This window comes from Meriones unguiculatus, chromosome 10 (assembly GCF_030254825.1).
Source record: "Meriones unguiculatus strain TT.TT164.6M chromosome 10, Bangor_MerUng_6.1, whole genome shotgun sequence".
Lineage (NCBI taxonomy): Eukaryota > Metazoa > Chordata > Mammalia > Rodentia > Muridae > Meriones > Meriones unguiculatus.
The window spans coordinates 96,023,310-96,043,742 of record NC_083358.1 but is presented as its reverse complement, the minus strand read 5'-3'; the positions used below and the strand labels follow the sequence as shown (position 1 = coordinate 96,043,742).

The following is a 20,433-nucleotide window of genomic DNA, read 5'->3' as shown; positions in this document are numbered from 1 at the left end:
AAAAAGTGTTAGAGATGGTCCCTGTTCCTATTATTGGGGAACCCTCTTGGATACTGAGCTGCCTTGGGCTACTTCTGTGCAGGGGTTCTAAGTTATCTCTATGCACAGTCCCTATTTGGAGCATCTGTCTCAGAAAAGGCCCCTGTGCCCTGATTTTTTGGTTCTGTTGCTCCCTTTGTGGAGCTCTTGTTCCCTCCAGGTCTTTCTATCTCCCCCATCTTTCATAAGGTTCCCTGAACTCTGCCCAAAGTTTGGCTATGCACCTCAGCATATGTTTTGATACCCTGCTAGGTGAAGTCTTTCAGAGGCCCTCTGTGATAGGCTCCTGTCCTGTTCCCTGTTTTCTCCCTCTTCCAATGTCCTTCTCATTTGCCTTTCTGAATGAAGATTAAGGATCTTACCCAAAGTCCTCCTTCTTGCTTAGCTTCCTTAGGTGTACAGATTTCTCTTGGATCACCTCACCTGAGTGGGGAGCAGCCTTGCCAGGCCACAGAGGAAGACAAAGAAGCCAGTACTGATGAGACCTGATAGACTATGGTCAGATGGAAGGGAAGGAAGACCACCCCTATCATTGAACTGGGGGAGTGGCATAAGAGAAGAAGAGAGAGGGAGGATGGGATTGGGAGAGGTTGGGGAGGGGACTACAGCTGGGATACAAAGTGAATAAACTGTAATTAATAAAATTTAAAAAAGTAAAAAAAAAAAGATAAAAAACCTAAGAGGTTCAATATTAATTTAAAAAAGTGTTAGTGTTTTCTTGTTGCATCTTAAAAAGTCTTAAAACCTTCAGTTTATAGTTTCTGAACCATGAATTGTTCTTGCTGCACAGTAGTCTTCCTGAGAACTGAAAAGGTTTACAGTGGTTTACTGCTCTTTGTCCTCTTCTCTTGAGGGTGTGAGCTTCCATGTTTCTTTGTGTTATTAATAGTTTTCGTATTGATTTGCAGCTGTTGTTTAGATGCTAATAGCATTTTCTTTTGCAAGCAATAATATTTGCTTTTGATTACGTTTCTGAGTAGCAATTTTGTTCTTTCATTAATCACAATCTATTGAAACGCTCCATTATAACTTCAACCCATCTCAGATGTTTGTAATCTTATAAAAGCTTCAGAAATATTTAATCTAGGTTTTTTTGTATAAACCAAGCATATATTTGACTTTTTTTTGCCAATCTGATTATATTAATTCTATTTTGCTAAGTATTCCTCTCCATTTTCTGTTATTCTGTGTTGATGCCTGTCCAGATACTCTACTTTTCTATCATCTGTGAGGTTCCCTCAAAATGTCATCCTATTTTGAGCACAGTGTAACCTGCTTCATTTGTACAAATGGCTTGTCGCCCCACACAGCTGGGTGTAAGGCTGATTGTCCCTCCACTCAGGTGACCCATGAATGTAAGGAACAGGAGGCCTTGGGCGCATTGCTCGGCACAGAGCTTTAGAATAAAGCAACCAGAGCATTGCCATCTTTTGTTCTTCTGTCTTCTGTATGTGGCCATCAGCATCTCCAAAAGTTCAACTGTTAACTTGGACCAAGCATGAGGAAAAGCACTTTCCAACGTTAAACTGTCTCTGTGTCGTTCCCATTTTGACAATGATGTTTCCCCGTCTATCTGCTGGTTTCTGATGATTCTCTCACTTTATACTTTTCTCTTGTGGTTCTGTTTTCCTTTACTGCCTTGGTGGTTTCCCAGACTACCTTTCCCTTTCTGCCCATTCTTTCTTCCGACTGGCTATCTGCCTGCTGATGTCTTTGACCCATTTCCTGAGGTCTCCTTCCTGCTCTCTGTGGGTTGATGTCAGGATATCATGGATGAATAGAAAAAAACGTATTTGGAGAAGCCGGGTTGGGATATGATCATCTGATATAGTGAGGTTCTGAAGAATAGGGTCCACAGCGGGAGGGGTGGGAATGACACCCATAAGTCAGGGATGCCTGCACCTCTCCAGTGACTTTAGCCAGCTCTAGAGGCTGGTGCTTAGTTGAGGGGCTGAGACCATGACCAGCTGCTGGAGTTGGAGTTTTCCTCTGTTAAGTTTTTGTCCTGTTATTGGCAATGTCTCAGTTTTTAATCAACCTTTTCTTTTATGGTCAAATATTAACAGGGGCGAAGTTATTTCTGAAAGCATGGTCTCCATGAAAACACAAACTTCTCAAAACATTGTGTTGTTTGAAGACTGTTGTGTTTCTTGCGTCATAGCTTGACTACCTTCAAAGGGTTTCTAGTGAAGATTCTTTAAGGAATCCAGATAATTAATATCGTTGCAAATAGTCTTCTTTGCTGCAGTGTACAAAAACAGAAGGACATTTCTCTAATATTTTTACCCCCTCTCATTCTCAATTTCACACGTAGGTCATTTGGGGAAAGAAGGTCAGAGAGCAAATTTAGTATTACTGTGTTGCTTTTGCTCACTGAGATACAACACACAGCAGAGGCAACTTAGACCAAGGAGGATTTTTTTTCTTTTCTTTTTTCTTTTTTTTGCAATGATTTCACGACAGGAAAAGCATGACAGAGTTCTTGGCAGTGAAAACATATGAAACAGCTTTCTCACATCTTGCTAGGTGATAAGAAGCAGAGAGAAACTTACACAGGAAGCTGAGTAAGCTCTTACCCTTAAGCCCAACTTTCTCTAATTAGGTTCTACATCCTCCAAAATACTGTCACCAGCTAGGAACCAAGTACTCAAACAGTGTGAGCCCAGGGGCACATTTTACAAGGTGGAAGGATAGTATTTAAAATAATTTGCACAAATCTATTGTAATTATGATGATAGGGCCGAGTGACTTTAAAACATTTTTTATTGATTCTTTGTGAATTTTACATTATGCACCCTAGTCCCACTCATCCCCCCATGCCTTTGTACCTGCCTTCCATGCTTGCAACCTCCCCCACAAAAGAAAATAAAAATAAAACAATTAAATTAAAGCAAAGCAGAACAAAACAAAATGTTGCCATGGAAGCTGTAGTGTCACAGTGTGTCACGCAATATACCCTTTGTCCACACGTCTTTACTTGCGAATGTTCACTGCAGTGAGTCATTTGTCTGGTTTGAGGCTTCTGGCTTCTGCTACACTATCAATACTGGGACCTTATTGGGACTCCTCTCAGTTATCCTATTGTTGCTTTGTGTCACAGAGATCCTGCAACTTTGTGTCTTCTGGACCAGCCCTTTCATGTGCTCCAGAAGTTCATAGATGAGGTAGATGTTGGGGTTGAACAACTCAGAGCCCTGGATCTGGGCCTGGGTGGTAGCTGAGTCCATCAGCTCTCCTGTTCCCACACCACAAAAGTGAGCTCTCCTGCACTGTCCTGTCTAGATCACTTAATGCTGCAGCCAGAAAGGGGCAGGGACAGCTTTCCTGCACTCCGGTCACCTGGGTCAGCCCTACCGTGCTGCCCAGATGAGGCACATGGCCTGCTCTCCCAGGTGCTGCAGCTGGTGGACAGCAGGGACAGCTCTCCTCATGACCTCAGAACCCTGATGAGTTATACTATTTGTTTATTTCAAATATTTTCTCCCTATTGAAATTCACTTTGAATGAATTCTTTTGATTGAATCCCCAGATCTCTCTTTGATTTCATACTTTCTGCTTTTCTTAAGACCTTTAAACAGGACCTTGCACATTATAAGTTCTCATAAAATATTTTCAGTTTTATTTCACTATAAACTAGAGGTATTTTAAGGAACCAGGAATACAGATGATGCCCAACAGCGATAAAACACTATCCAGACATTAGAAAGTTGCCTCTAAAACTTCACCCCTTGTTTTTCCCTGGAAATATGACCTTCTTCGTTGACTGTGTTAAATGCTTTATTCTTTCTGTGCTGTTCCTTTCCTGGGAAGCCAGGCCATACTGTGATGATTCCTTCCTCAAATGTTGCTGAACTTTGCTAGACAAAGGGGAACTTTAAGAAGTAAAGTTCAGAGAAGACAGCTGTAAGGCTTTGGCTCTCTCTCATGTGCCAAGGATGATGTAAGAAACATATAAGAAGAAGAGAATTAACAAGACCATCTCTGCATGCTTCTTAAGGATTAGAGAGGGAACAATATGATAGGAAAATAATCTTTTTGGTTTTAGGGCAGATTTCACTCAGTCACATGAGCACCTTAAGGAAACATTATTCATAGGGAAGTTAAAATACACATACACACATGCACACACATACAAACACACACACATACACACATACATACACACCCATACACATTCATACACACACACTCACACACATGCACACACATGTAAACATATACACTCTTACACACTCACGCACACACATATACACGTAAACACACATACATAAACATTCATGTACACATACACACATGTAAATCATCTTCATATGGAAAATAAGAGTGTGTGCTCTAGCCAATTAGAATGTGTCATAGCCTGCTTTTTTTGTTGTTGTACCAGAGTACCTGGGGCAGAGTACTTTATAAGAAGAGAGGTTTACTTTGTTTGACCTTTGACCTCGAGGACTGCTGTACCATGATGTAGGCCTGCATCAGAAGAACTCAATGGTGCTTCAACACATGCTAAATATGATAGGGCAAGGAGCTGTGTGTGGAAGGGATGAGGTGTAACGAGACCTGGAAGGCCAGGGGTGCTTGTGTACTCCTGTAATACTCAGCCCAAGAGAGCCAGAGGCAGGAGGATGGCCATGAGTTTATGGCCATCCTAGGCTACTGTGCAGGATGCCCACAAATCCAGGTGATTCTCCATTCTTTCCATTTGCAAATTCATACTAACTGTCTCAGAAGCTGTGGCAGGGCATCATCTCAGGTGAGAGTAGATCTAGACTGTCCTGGGTCAGGCCTTTTTCACTGAGTTCTGGATTGAAGGTGACTTGTCAGGGCAGCTGACTTTAATGGGAGTGCCAGTAATGAACTGCTCTCATTGTAAGGTTGGCGAAAGGGGGCCAAGCACATGACCTACAATTTAAAACAATGGTTCACTTTCTCTCTTACTAGTTAAACAACCATAAAAAGTGGCCTTTGTTTTGTGGTTTTGTTGTTAGAATCCCAGTTTGAAAAAAAAATGCTATTATCAAAACAGTATGTTGAGTTTTAAAAGCAATTTGAAAAAAGGATGAGAGTCTCTGCTCTAAATTCTATTTTATGAGCATTTTTCGATAATGTGCTTTCACCTGGGGCTACCCGTGCCCCATCTTCTTCTTCGCAATTCCTGTGTTTGAGGTTGTCCTTGAACATAGGCAGCTCAAAAGAGTAATATCACTTAGCACATGTTGTGTATTTCTATTACAGACTGAAAGTTTTAGTACTGAAAGTTTTAAAAAGTTGTATGTCCCTCTTTCTCTTTCTTCTGATGTCCATCCTCTTTGCCTTTTTGAATAGGGATTGGGCATTTTAGCAAGAGTCCTCCCTCTTTATTAGTTTCTTTAGGTGTGCAGATTTTAGTAGATTTACCCTATATTATATGTCTATATGAGTGAGTATATACCATGTGTGTCTTTCTGCTTCTGGGATAGCTCACTCAGGACGATCTTTTCCAGATCCCACCATTTACCTACAAATTTCATGATTTCCTTGTTTTTTGTTTTTTTTTTTTTTTTTTTTTTTTTTTTTTTTTATTGCTGAGTAATATTCCATTGTGTAGATGGACCACAATTTCTGCATCCATTCTTCAGTTGAGGGGCATCTGGGCTGTTTCCAGCTTCTGGCTATTACAAATAAAGCTGCTACAAACATGGTTGAGCTAATGTCCTTATTGTGTACTTGAGCCTCTTTTGAGTATATGCCTAGGAGTGGTATGGCTGGATCTTGAGGAAGCGCTATTCCTAGTTGTCTGAGGAAGCGCCATATTGCTTTCCAGAGTGGTTGTACAAGTTTACATTCCCACCAGCAGTGGAGGAGGGTTCCCCTTTCTCTACAACCTCTCCAGCATGTGTTGTTACTTGAGTTTTTTATCTTAGCCATTCTGATGGCTAAGTAAGATCTGGAGAGGACCAGAACTCCACAGGAGAGCAACAGAACCAAAAAATCTGAGCACAGGGGTCTTTCCTCAGACTGATACTCCAACCAAGGACCATGCATGGAGATAACCTAAGACCCATGCACAGATTTAGCCCATGGCAGTTCAGTATCCAAGTGGGTTCCACTGTAATAGGAACAGGGACTGTCTTGACATGAATTGATTGGCCTGCTCTTTAATTACCTCCCCCTGAGGGGGAAGCAGAAGAAGACAATGCAGCCAGTCCTGATGAGACCTAATTGACTAGGATCAGAAGGAAGGAAAAGAAGACCTCCCCTATCAGTGGACTTGGGGAGGGGCATGCATGCAGAGGCTGGAGGAAGGGAGGGATCAGGACTAGAGGAGGGAGGGAACCACAGGGGGATACAAAGTGAATAAAGTGTAATTAATAAAAATAAAAATATTTTTAAAAAAGGAAAAAAAAAGTTGTATGTCAGGTAAGTCTTCCAGCCATTGTGAAATCTCTCCATTTCAGGACACTATTAAATGTGCCTATAGGTTCTGAATTCGTCATTATTTGTCAGGAGTGTGCAAACAGTCAAATTTGTTTTGATGCTCTGAGCACTGTATTTCAGTGAATTAAGTCTGAGTCTTGTTTTGTATTAGTCACTGTCAGAGGCCTGTGACTTTGGAGGGAGCAGTGGCATCTGCTGACTTCCTGTTCCTTCCTGTAACTTGAGTACAATGCTCCACTCAGTAGAAAAGAAGGGAAAGGAAAATCAGCAAGTAGGTCCTCTCTTGTTCTTAAAGAACCATCTCATTACAAGTGTCTGATTTAGACATAGTGAAGCATGCCTTCAATCATGCTCTCCGTCCTTGGCATCTGATTAAATTTCATTTTAAATGACAACAAAAGAAAGCCTCAAAACTATTTACTTGGTTGTAAGAATGAAGAGACGTTTTTTGTTTGTTTTGTTTTTTGTTTTTGCATTTCTCATTAAAATATATTGCTGGACTACAAATTTATATACACTCATTACTAATTACCTAACAATATATTAAAATAAATGTCAAGCTGGGCATGGTCAGATTCTGTCACCAAAGTAAAGCAACAACTAAACAAGGCATCAAGCAATGAAAACAGAGCTGAAATTGCTTAGCCATGTGGCTTAATAGATAGCTGCTGCTGCTAACCTGTCACTGCATGTCCTGTTTGGATATCCTGTTTATTGGAGACACAGGCAGCCCCTGGCTGGGAATCAGGAGGGAAGCCAGGGAGATGGGGCCTTGTCAGCTCTGAGCAAGTCCTTCCTTTTTCTCTGTTTGTTTCCTCTTCTGCGAGCCACAGGAAGGCCAAAGGCCTTCTTGAACGCTCTTTAGATGGAGGGACCTGGAGTAAATGCTGGCGCGATGATTCGGCAGTCAGGAGTGCTTGATGCTCTTCCGGAAGACCCAAGTTTAGTCCCCAGAACCCACAGTGTGTAGTTCACAACCGCCTGTGACTCCAGCTGAAGGGAACACTGCATGTACACATCAAGATACACACATGAAGATAACAACTAAGTCCTAAAATAGAAGCTGACTTATGACTCTAGCCTCCATAGAAGTGTCCTGTATGGCGGTGTTCTTTTAAGACTCCTCATAAGGCTGTGAAAAAAATGGCAGCAATGCCAGAATTGCACGATTCACCGGCTCCTACGAGCACAAGGGAATCCAGTCCACACAACCATTTGGTTGAAAGAGTCTTTCTAGCGAGTTGTGCTGAAATAAAGTTTCAGAGAATTATTAGTCAGGTAACAACAGAGAAGAGAGATATTTTAATATCTGAGGTGTTAAAAAAATAGAACTTAAGAATAATTGTGTTTGTTTCCATGACGTCATTGTCATTGCTTAAGAATTCAGATAAAAATTAGATAAAAATTAGAGGATAGCTAAGGAGTAGAAACAACTGATACTCGAGCACATCAGCACCAGTGCGTGGCCTGGCTTCTAAAAGAACATATTCCTTAAAAATCGCAGCTGGTGAGACTGTGCCCTGTGGGCTCACTGGTGAGGCCCAGAGCTGTGGCCGCTTTGCTGGGTAGAGTTGAAATTAGAAACCTGTAACTTTTCTTAGGACTCTTCTCCCCAGAGGTTCATTTGCTAGAGGCTTGTTCTTCGGTGTGGTGTTGCAGAGGTGGTAGGACCTTTAGGGGGCGGGGCTAATGAGAAGTAGGTAGGTCACTGTGGATGCTGGGGATGCTCCTTTGGGAGGGTGAGTGTGGTCTCATGGAGTGAGTTACCTGGTGAGTGGGTTGTTATCAAGTGAGGCTAGCCCATGCTCTTGTCCTCTTCTATTCACTGATGTTTTATTTGCAATTCACTGCCTTGTGTTACATCCAAGGGAGCCCTCCCCAGACTCCGAAGAGTTGAGGTTGCCTGATCTTGGACTTCAGCTTCCCTCCTGTAATATCCATCCTCCTTTATCCCCTTTCTGCTCCCTCTCCTTTATTCCTTGTCTCTCTGGGTGGTCTTGAACTCACAGGCTCCTTCTGCCTTAGCCTCTCAGGGGCAGGGCTACAGGTGCCCACATTTGTGCCTAAGTTCTATACCTTTAAGCAAGGATTGGATCCAGCTTCAGCTATTTCCTTAGGGCTGACAGAAAGCGGATTATACAAGTTTTATTATCTGAAGCCACTATTTGTTGGAAAGGAGGGTCTGAGGCCCAGAGAAACCCAACCGTGGTCTCATAACAAGGCACAGCTGCAGCCAGCGTCCAGAGCACTGTTGTGTGTGATGTTTTGAGACAGTCCTGTTGGCAAAGCTATTCTGTATAAGCCACTTTGAAACAGTGTTTTATGCCAAGAACTTGTGTGTGTGTGGGGGGGTGGGAACTGGAAAAATGCCGTTAGGTTCTTCTCTTAGCTTTGCTTTGCTTCAAACAATCGATTACCCAGTTGAGCTTTTGTTCTGTATTCAACAATGAAAAGTATAATATTGTGGGATGTGAGTTAGGAGTCCTGTGAGGATCAAAGTGGGCAGGGTTTGATGGGTTTGGAGTAACCTTCAGGTCTTTCTTTCTTAATCAACACAATTGTTATTTTACTTGAACTCCCCCCAGTCTCTACTTTTCAGTATCCCACTCAGAAAGTCCCTCTTGCCAGATCTCCAGGACATCAAGATCCAAGTTATGTGCCTCACCTGGGGACTGTTTACATCTGTTCAGAGTGTCTTTTCCTGATGTCCTGAGTTCAGTCCTCTGAAACCATGCAATGGAAAGAGAACCCACAAGTTCTCTACCCTCCTCACCCACACTTTGGCATGTGCCTGCCTACACATATACATAGAAACAATAAAAAAATTAAAAAAAGGAAACAGACAGTCATACAAATAAAAAGACCTAATGTGAGACCACAGTATACAACTATGGAATTGTAGTCAGCACACAGTAGGCGCAGTACCAAGTAGGTCCACCCTGCTTCTCTGTCCAAGGAATTTGTTTACTTACAATACATAAAAGTTTGCAACTAGCACCGTGGATACTTTGAGTACCATCAGGGTAAGCATTTCAAGGGTATGGCTAACTTAATAGCTTAGAGGTAAGCTATCTTAGTGGCTTCGTCTGTATACATGTGATCACCCATGAAGAATTTTTGTCCCGTTCTTAGACTGTCTGTTGGAAGATGGAGCTGAATCTTGTCTGACTGAGACAAAGAGTATTGGGTGTATCCAGTGTCAGAGTCCATCTCTAAAGAAGTTCCTCAGAGGCAGCTTTGGAAGACAGGAATATTGTTTCACAGCTTTTGTCATCTAAGTAAACTCTACAGGTTCTTCCAGTCAGAACATCCCATCCAAGGTTGAGATGAATCAGACTATGAAATGAAAAATTAAGTCAGAGGAAAAAGTGGCCAAGGCTTCCCCATTAATGCAGGCGGGTGATGTGCTCCCTCCCCTTAGTCCCGCAGCCTAAGCAATGAGCTACTTTTCTACATCCTCTGAGAGGATTATCGTCTCTGATCCAGTTCTTGGTAAATACTCAGACCCTAAAGGAAATTCAGATTATCCTGGATTAATCACTCATACTCTGGGCGGCTAGTGACTAAAAAAAGTGGTCCCCTCTCATTGGAAAAGATCTGAGTTCAGCAAAAGAAGCCTTCTGGGAATCACAAGGAAACATCGCCTAAGGATTTAAAGGTCGTGGATGACAGAGTTTTAAAGCCACAGATATTATCATGCTGTTTCATAAAAAAACAAAATCTCTGTATGCAAATCAGTGACAGTTACTTAGAGAGAGAAAACCAAAGATGTGGAATGGAAAAAAGAAAAGGCACCTTGAAGTGCAGTTAAGTACGAGTAAAAGCTAACCTTCAGGTTTTTGCATAAGTCACAATCCAAGAGAATTTTACGAAGCTGATTAACTGTAATTCGGGAAGTTGAAAGTACGAGTTGATATGATTAGGTATGGCCCGAGGCAAGGCTGACACTAAGAAAAGTGAAAAAAGGAGAAAGGCGGTGGATCAAACTGGTTTCCATGAAAATCCTGTTTTATTAGTATCCTTAGTATCCAGTTGGATGCCTGATGGATTGGCTGAGTTTTTTTTAAGTGGCATTTATGAGTGGGGCAAGTAGGCAATAGATGTGTCCTGTATGGAGGGGTAGTTTCCTCCTCCTCACGGGGCTTGCTACCAGCTTCTCAGATCTCTGTATCCTCCTCTGCTTCTATTGCAAAGGGCAGACTAAATCTGGAATGATGAGTTCTTGGTAGGGGGTTTTTGGTTTTTTTTTTTTTCCCTCTCTCCTCACTGTGTGTGTGTGTGTGTGTGTGCATGTGTGCACACACACGCGTGTCTGGTTTAGGTGCTGGCTATATGAACTAAGGTTCTCACGCTCATGAAGCGCTTCAGCCACAGAGCCATGTCCCCAGCCTCACACCATGCTCCAGCACAGTCTTTTTGTGACTGGCAACATGGTTTCCTTTCCCATCGTGGTCTGAGCACTGTGAATATCTCACCTGGACCCCTCTTCTCCAGAACAGGAGCCACCAGCCACCTGTGGCCACTGCGCTCAAGATGTAATTGAGACGAGTTGAGATGAACTGTGACTACAGTTTGCGCATGAGACTTTGAAAATTGGTTATGGAAAAGATAAGAATGTAAACTGGCTTGAATTGCACAGTGATGACCGGTTGGAATGATATTTCAGAGATACTGAATAAATGTTTGTGAAACATTAATCTTCAGTGTTTTTCTAATGAAGCTTCTTTTAAAAATTTTAAATTATGTATGTGGCTCCCATGTTTGTGCTGACTTCTTTTGGTGTGGAAGCTACGTGACGATGAATTAGTTTGCCTGCGTTTTTATTGATCGAGCAGTATGAGAGCAAGCACTTTCAAGCGGGTTATAAAATGGCCAATGTTAGCCATCTAGCTGGAGGGTGGCTGATGTTTTACTCTTGTCCTGGCAGTCATCATTTCTGCTAGGTGGTTTACTCTGCTTAGGCACCTCCCACTGCTAATCAGTGCCACAGTCTTCTCCATGTGAGACCCCATCACTCCGGCATTGCCTTTCCTTTTTGGCAGTCTGCACGTCATACTTCAAGCTGGCCGTCATCACCGATGGCCAACTCACTTTGAAAGTGAGTTGGCTTTGCCCCACCTGTGTGATGGTTGGGCATCTGTGAATACGCATTAAAATTCCCCAGTCCCTTTAGCTTACAGAACTTCCCCTCATTTCTCTCAGATCACACACCTCTGACCAGACAGGAACGCGTAGGCCTTGCCCCTGGGAAAGTGAGCCTGTGAGTGTCGGCAGCAGCTGGTAATGATGTTATTGCCTGCCAGAGCCTCCATGGCTCCACCGCGGCCCTGCTGGGATGGGGCCTGAAGGAAATCCTGTTCCTTTCCCGATGTTCAGCTTAATTCTCATCACTGAACTTGTCTAAAGCTGCTCTGTATTCTCTGTAGTTTTTGTCTCTACCCTGAGCTTAAAGGCAGGGTGTGTGACTTGGAAATAAGATCACATTTGCCAAATGGTTTCTTTTCGAGTGGACAGCTGAGTTTCTTATTCGGGTTATCCTTGCCAGGCATTTGGATCAAGGTGGTAGAACACCGTATAAAAAAACAAAAAAGTTTCTCACAGTGTTTTAGTTGGCGTGAGGACATTGGCATTATTGGTCTCAATATTCTTCATTCCACCTTATCTTTTAGTGGGAGGCACTTAATTTTGAATGCCCCTGCTAAAATTTTAAGACTGAGAATATTATAGTCCTTCATAACCGAAAGCAATGGTTCCCAAAATGTGGGTTGCAATCCTTTTGGGGGGGTTGTCAAACAACCCTTTCACGGGGATTTTGCTTAAGAGCATCAGAAAACACAGGTATTTACATTATGGTTCATACAGTGGCAACATTACAGTTATAAAGTAACAATAAAAATGATTTTATGGTTGGGGGTCACCACAAGAGGAGGAACTGTATTAAATGATTGAGGCATTAGGCAGGTGGAGAAACACTGTCTGAAGGTAGGAATCTGGGGCCTCCGTGGAGCACAGTAGGCAATGTGGTTGGGTCCAGCCTAGTGTGGTACAAGTCAGAGAAGTGGGGGAGTGGGCTGGAGAGACAGAGAGGATAGGGACCCTGGAGTGTGCTGCTCAGCAGTTGCAGCTCTGTGCATGAGGGGCACAGGTGTGCACAAGGGGCAGGGGAGGGAGTATCACAGTGACGATTTAGAAACGCCATTCAGCCTTTATGGAAGCCCAGTGGAAGGGGAATTTAATGAGAGATGAACTAGAAGGCAGAGACAAACTGGCAGTTATTCTAACACAAGAAATGAGACAGAAAAAAACTAATTTATATATTTGTTACCAGCACTGAGGGAGGGCTACACGGGCTGGAAATTTGACCCATTTAAGCTACACACATCCACTGATCCAGAGAACAATGGAAATTCATTTCCCATTGTTTGTAATCCTGAACAGAAAGGATGCTTGTCTGTGTCCTCTCGCTGCATTTCTTTGTGTGGCAAGTGGAGATGGTGCTAGGAGCATTTTTTTTTTTTTTCCTGACAGCATCCTGCAGGAAAAAGTGACAGAGCAACAGCCAGTGTTCAAGGAAATCTCTGAAAACATGTGGCTGGAAGTGACGCTGAGCTGCAGTGTGTCCTAATGGGGTAATTTACTGTGTGAAATTGGAATTGCAAAGAAAATTAATGTAATGAGTTCTTTTGATTTCCTAGGAGACTGAAGGTGAAATATATCGCTAATCTGCAACCCGCCATCTGGCTGGGTTTAGAACTGGGCCTCATTGTCAGGAATCTGGAGTTGAGGGTAATATTCTCGTTCCCTTGGTTGACTTAGATCACAGCTGGCCTCTCCTTCAAGGCCAATGCCTTTGTCTGAATCTCCCAGACCAACACCCTGATGGCCCTGTTCCCAGTCACCTCGTTTCGATCCTGTGTTTGTCTCTATTCCATGGGGCATTTGCTCTGAGCCTGAGGGAGCCTTGATGCCACGCCTGGGTCTCACACCACAGCTGCTCACATGGGCTGTGGTGTGAGACCATACAGCTCTCCTGAACCACTGAGCTGATTTTTGCACTCACTTTCTTCAGTGCCAGTTGCAACAGTGACACTAATGTGCCAAGTAAGCAAAGACTGGATCTCGTCAGGAGTCTCTTGAAGATAATAGTTTAAAAAAAATTTGGGGAAGTTTGTATTCAGGAATGCGTTTTGCTTTATGTAATAGCCTTTAAACTGACAAACTGGTGGTAAAACAGTTTGTCAATGACAATGAAAAGTCTTTGTCAAATGAAAAAGTACAGGGATTTCACATGCTGTTTGTTCTCTTTAGGGTTGAGGAGCTCAGTGACACTGTCCCATACCTAACATTAATATTTACTCTCAGTTGTAAATGTCATTTCTATGTCCTCTGAGGAGGGCATGAGATGAGAGCTGTTGCCAAGCCTTTCTAGCTCTTTCTGAACTCTCTCTGCTGCTTCAACTCAGCTGTTCTGGCCCAAACTCCTCTCCGAGCTGACCAATTCAAACTGTCTTCTCTTGGCTTCTGATGAATTGCTCGGCCTAGCCTCAGACTAATTCTGGCAATATATTTTAATTTTCTGGCTCCTTCTCATTCTTTGGCTCAGACTATCTTCAACTGGGTCTAGTTTATTCTCTCTGCAACCCGTCTCTGTAAAACTGCCCCAGTAAAAAACTCTTGGTAAAAATATTCTTCTTTTCTCTCGCTGTGCTGCTCTTCTGTAGGTTCTCCTGTCCTGATCTTGTGGGAGTTGGGCGTATTCTGTCCCTGACTCATTCTGTCAAGTCTTGCTCTGATCTCTCACTTTGTCTGTTCCTCAATTAGATGCCAATTTTAAACGTGGCTACTTCTGTCTATAAACTAACCTTACCTTCACTGTTTGGGATTAAAGGTGTTTACCAAGGGTATTTCTGCTTTCTGGCTAGATCATACTGTAATCCAGAGCAGGCCTGCATTCTAGCTGTATCACAGAGACCTAGAAGGTCTTTGGATGTGATCCTTGTCCGAGCGGCCCTGTTGCAGGATTAAAATTCCTCGACAGTGAGTTCCTTCTTCAGTTGTTTAGTATTTCCCTACTGGAGCCAGGCTAGCCCTTTTCACATTGCAGTGACCTGTGTGACCCAGGATCTTCACAGTGATTTTTGCAAGGCAAACTCTTCCATCTACTGGGGCAACAGATAGTTTATGTTCGGTGACTCTTACGAGACTTAAACAGGGAGGAAGCAGTTTGGGTTGTTTGCCCTGAAGGTATCTTCAGTTGTTGGAGAGCGGACTAATCACCACCGGAATGCTTTGCTCATTCCCACAAGTCCCTCAGGCGTGCCTAAGTTCACGCAAGCACTTCAAAGAATGCTCTTCATCCCTTGTCTCATAGGCAGTCACCCCATTTCACTATCCTTCCTGCAGCAGAACCTGCATGTAATTGAGCAAGCATTTGGCAGGGATGGTGAGTGCTGGCCTCATAGCAGAGTGCTGTAATCCACGTGCAGATGGGAAAATGGCAAAATCACTAGATTATTTACACATGTTGGAGTGTCACACAGTATTAAAAGTGGATAAAGTACCTCTCTGCCTGGCGGTATGGTTGTGATAGATTGTTACTGATGAAGCATGACTCGGAACGTTTTAGAACAATCTTAGAAAGATTTTAAAAAGGAGCTTTATGATAAATCTGTTTTTGAGACAGGGTCACATTCTGTAATCTACGTTTCCTTAGAACTCATTATATGGCACAGGTTAGTCTTGAAGTTGTGCTAATTCTCCTGTCTCAGCTTCTGAAGTGTTAGGATTACAGACAGGAGGCATCATATCAAGCTAGGAACTCATTTATTAAAAGGAGGAGGAGGAGGTGGAGGAGGAGGAAAAGGAAAACATAAAAAGAGCATGAAAGAGTTACAGCAGATTCTTGGCTGTGGTCCCCTCTGAATAGAGCTCAAGAGAGGTGGGGGGTGACAGCTTTTATATATTAATAGTTTAACTTGAAAGAAATATCCTTAGTTCTTTTGAAAAATATTCAATGCTGATTTTGAAAGTTTTAAATAAACTGATAACTGCTGGGGGAGAATTATAGCCATCATCTAAGAAAGGATACATGAGACCCAGGCTTGGGAGAAGGGGCCTTGGAGGAGCCAGCAGCCTTGTGGAACTCTGGCCTCATCTGAACAAAGATACTTGGGGACTTTAAAATAGGCTTTCCAGGTGTACATCTGAACAGACAGACTTCTGTATCGCTCACAGTTCTCTTTCTTCCAGTCCCTTCACTGTGCTCAGCCACAGCTCCCAAGGACATCACTGTGCTCAGCCACAGCTCCCAAGGACATCACTGTGCTCAGCCACAGCTCCCAAGAATATCACTGTGCTTAGTCAAAGCTCCCAAGGATGACATTATACTACTCACCTATGGCTCCCAAGGACAGCTCACATCTCACTTTTAATGGTACCACTGTGGCTACCTTAGAGCACTGTTGGAGCATTGAGAAAATCTCTTGGTGACTTTGGCTACTGGCTGCTGCTCCCCACAACTTCCTGTACCCTCTGTTCACTCTCCTGAATTCTCTTTCCCCCAACAAATGCTCACAATAATCCTATTGCTTTAGGGGTGTAATACTCAATTTAAAGTGGGCAGAGAGGCCTTGCTCACTTCTCCCACCTGTCTGACACAGGAGGCCTAATTTACGTTGCCCTCAAATGTGAAGTTGACTTCTTTACAAATGCATTTCTTACCATGGGATAGAGGATGTGGGTACAGAGAGGAAGGTCAGGATGTGGAGTTAGTATAGCTTATTGCAACATTCTTACCACCTCACCTTCCTCTTTTGGGAACTGATGTCGGTAATTATTATTTTGAAGTAACCTCTTAAAAATCAACATGTTCTATGGAATATACATGCTTTTATTTTAAGTGTCTTTCAGTGTTTCCTTTTGTCTTTGTATGCTTCAGACAGGCAGGTCTGGGAATTCGTGTAGGGGATTTGCGGATCTAGTACTGAATTATGTACGTGTCTGTTTTCAACCTGTAAAAACTGTCTTTGTAGAATAGATGATGTTCTAACAACACCGCTTTGACTAAACAGCCTTTAGTTGTTTTGGCTAAACCTAATATTAGAATGATGTGTAAATAGGATGGCATAAAAGTGAGGGGTCTCACAGCCACTCATTCTAAGATCACCACAGTCTTTCCCCCACACCCTCATGTACCGTGAATTTATATCTGTGTTATCTTCTAGTGTTGAATAGTAATAAATAACCTTCATTAAATCATAGGAGTTGCTTCCGCTAAATTTTCAAAGTGTGCTCAAAGGTTATCAGTAGAACTAAAGTAATAAACTATCGTCTGGCTCCCTCTGCTGGTGGACGTGTACATGACAAACCAAGCTGGAAGTTGTTCAGCTTTCCCTCTGCAGCAAGGGCTCCCGGCACATGGATGGGAAAAGACTGTAGTTCTGAGTGTTGCCAGGTAAAAGTAAAAAAGTGAAGTATTTTGTAAATCTATCACTAGGATACAATTACCTCCAAAGAAAAAATTAATTGACATTAAGTTTCCACGTTAAAATAGCAGTAATGTTGTTTCTCTTGCTAAGAAGGCTTGAGACCACAGCATAAAACAGAAGCAGTGCATTCTTGGGGGTTCTGTAGTGTTGGCACATCCCAACAGTGTGTGTCTCAAACTCTACTTTAACCAATGGTCTGAATACTTCTCAGATTATTCTAGGAGTTTTTCCAAAACTCGACTTTTTACTTAGAAACATGATGTTAGCATCTTCAGACTTCAGCTCTTTTTCTTTCCTAGTGTCTCATCAGAAGGTTATAGTTAAACTGCAGAATTTGGGGGTCAATAGCTTTACTCCCCTGGTCTCTGGGTCTCCGGCTTTTATCCCCCCTTAGCAACCATCCTAAAGCATCCTCTGTCCTTTGCTCTTGTTAAACATGTTGGGACATTTTCTGGTTTATTTTTAAGTTGACAGAACTCTATACAAATTGTATATAACATGTCATTTTGAGCTATGTTTGCACTGTAGAGTGCCTCCACGGAACTGATTGATATGTGTGTCCTCTCTACTAGTGCTAACAGGCCACGCGTCCTCCTGTCACAGTTTCCAAGGATCCAGGACGACAGGTCATTGCTGTTTATAGTCAACATGTAACTACAATTTCCTGTGTAGTTAATTCTATTTTATACAGTAAAAAAGCCCACAAGCATTTGGTGAGCACTCTCATTTTCTCCCAGTAACTTCATGCAGCAGTATTAGCTGTTCTTATCCATGTTTCGTAGAGTCTACCAAAGGTGGGCTCACCTGAAAACTAGGGAACAAGGCTCCAGGTAAGCTCACACCTGAGCCAGAAGTTTTGAGACCCCATCCATGTGACTGGTACCCTTTAGCAGCATCCTCTGAGGGCTGGTGACCTTTGCTCACTTTCCTGTCCTGGAGCTGAGGACTTTTAGATAACTCCTGGGCCACCTCAGTCCAGACACACGTGTTTTCTTCCATAAATGGCATAGGAGAACCGCTGCTCTTGTGCTTAATGTTGAGAATTTGAGCAATTATATTTATCATAAAAATGGAATTAATGAGAAAAATGCATTGTAGATCACTCAGTAAGTCTCAGCCAAAGATGATTTTAGGTACAAATGATTGAAAGAGGAGTAAAATTATCAGGTACAGATGTTAAAACTGTTAGCAGAAAGCACTTGGGCTTAGGCACTAAAGGTCTTCATGAAGAGTTTTTGAAATGCATAATCAAGAGTAATTTAGAGCAGAAAAATTCCTGAACACACTTGAAGTATAATGAAGCAATTTCTTTAAAATTGGCGATTATAAAGAATTGCTAGCCTTGAGCCATTTTGCATGTACTGTGTTTTTTAATCTTTACAGTAGTCTGAAGATCATTAGCTATTATTTGACACCCTATCTAGAGGAAGAAACCAAAACTAGTGAATTTAGGTGGTTGCTTAAAGTTACCTGGCTAATGAATGGGAAACCTGGATTTGCGCTCCTGTGACCAGGCTCAAGGTCTGGCAATCTAAACCATTTTGTTGCTCAGCGAAGCCTGCTGCGATGTGGAAACATCTGATATCTGTGTGGTCCAAAATGCAGCAGAAACTGTGATGACTGAGTGCTCAAAATTTGGCTAGAATAGCATGGAAATGAAATTTATGATTTAAAAAAAAAAACAACACATTTTAACTTCGGTGTTGGTTGTTAGTTTAGGAAGAGAGGGGTGGAAATAGAGGGACATGGAGAGACAGGAACCCCACAGGGAGACCACCAAAACTAAAAGATCTGAGCCCAGAGGATCCTGCAGGAACTGATGCACCAATGTAGGACAATGTATGTAGAGGCCCTCGACCCCCTGCTCAGACTGGCAACCCAGTGTCCATGTGGATCTCCTAGTGAAGGGAGCAGAGCCTGCCTCTATCATGAACTCAGTTGCTTGCTCTTTGATCACTCGCCCCTGGTGATGCAGCCTTGCCAGGCCACTGAGGAAGAGGATCCAGGCAGTCCTGATGAGAATTAACAAGCTATGGGCAGATGGCAATGGAGGAGAACTCCCCCTTTCAATGGGCTAGGGGAAGGGAGATGGGGGAAGAAAAAGGGAGGGTAGGACTGGGGGAGTTGAGGGAGGGGGCTTCAATTGGGATATAGAATGAATACATTGTGAAGAAAAAGTTAAAATTAAAAAATAAAAAAAACTAACTTAAAAAGCTGCATATATCTAGTGGGTTACATGCTGGGGAATACACATTTATGTGATCTTTAAGATTCTTCAGTATAAGGTACTGGGTATTTGGGGTTAATGTATTTAACTCCCTGATTTATTGGAAGAGGGCTGTCACTCATGTGTGTCAACAAGCTGATTTAAGTCATAAAATTAAAAGAAAAGGAGCACAGGTATAATCCAGGCATTTAAGCTTCTCAGTCATGACTCTTTCCATTTTACACTTTTTAAATCTCTAAATTTATGTTTTTCACCATTGTTATTATGGAATGGGGAATGTGTTGCTTTTGAGAAAAGTGTTAAGCCTTGGTAAGTTCATGCTCAATGGACGTTCTCCTCTTTTTTTTACTTCAGGTTATAGAAACACTGTCTCGGTTATCCCGCACACCAATTGCTTTGGCCACAGGAATCAGGTGAGTCTATGCAGCTGTGCTTCCCGTCTCCCGTGTCATTCATTTCAATGCTATTTCTTGAATGGTTCTTGTCTGCGAGGCTCTTTACGTTTGGTGCCACACGCACATTTGAGCTTCACTGAGCAATTAAGAACTTAGTGATAGAATCGAATAAGACTCAATAGCTGAAAATTGTTCTCAGTTTGCTGTCGCTGGTCATGGCCCCTTTAAAAAATTCTTCAGCATTTCTATATAATTCATTAAAACAAATGCAAATGTTTTAATACATAAATATTTAAAAATATAATGTATGTCATTCCTGTAGAAGAGACCATTCCAGTAGCTCATGACATTAATGAATTTAAGGAACAATCAGACCAGCGCTAAAAGATGGACGTACAAGGGTATGTGTTGAAAACTGGGTGAGGCATGGAGAGCTCGGAAGTAGACAGTTTATCTATGCCATCTCCATGCAGCGGAGTATAATACAGTTGGTAAGCATGGAAGTAGAGAGGTGTTTGCCGTTCCAGCTTTTTCTGTCTGAGATTCTGTCTTCTTACCTAAGTTGGAGCAGTCAGCAAAGAATATGAGATACAGGAAATGAAGATAGAGCCAGGCCGCCTGGAAGCAGAAATGTTATTTTTTTTCAAGGCTTTGTGTGTAGTCTCCAGCCATGAAAGGGCTTTGTATGCCTCTGTCTCTGCCGTTTTGGCTTCATTTTTCTTTGCTAAGCTCATAGCATATTCTGAGAAAGGGGATCCAAGAGTGTATCGAAGGAGAACTCATCAGTGGCTCTGCAGCTTAGCTCCTGGATGCAACCACAATGGTCTCAGGGAGGGCCTCCTGAAGACCATTTCCCAGAAATGGGCCATGG

The 20,433-nt window shown here is 42.5% G+C and overlaps 1 protein-coding gene across 2 annotated transcripts in view; it reads left to right on the top strand.

Annotated features, from left to right (window-relative positions):
* The window catches only part of Vav3 (vav guanine nucleotide exchange factor 3), a 333,283-nt gene that overhangs the window by 120,295 nt on the left and 192,555 nt on the right, over window positions 1-20,433 (top strand). For both annotated transcript variants that reach the window (XM_060392876.1, XM_060392875.1), the window contains exon 3: window positions 19,522-19,580. In XM_060392876.1, the coding sequence (XP_060248859.1) occupies window positions 19,522-19,580 (59 nt within the window). The remainder of the gene's footprint in view (window positions 1-19,521; window positions 19,581-20,433) is intronic.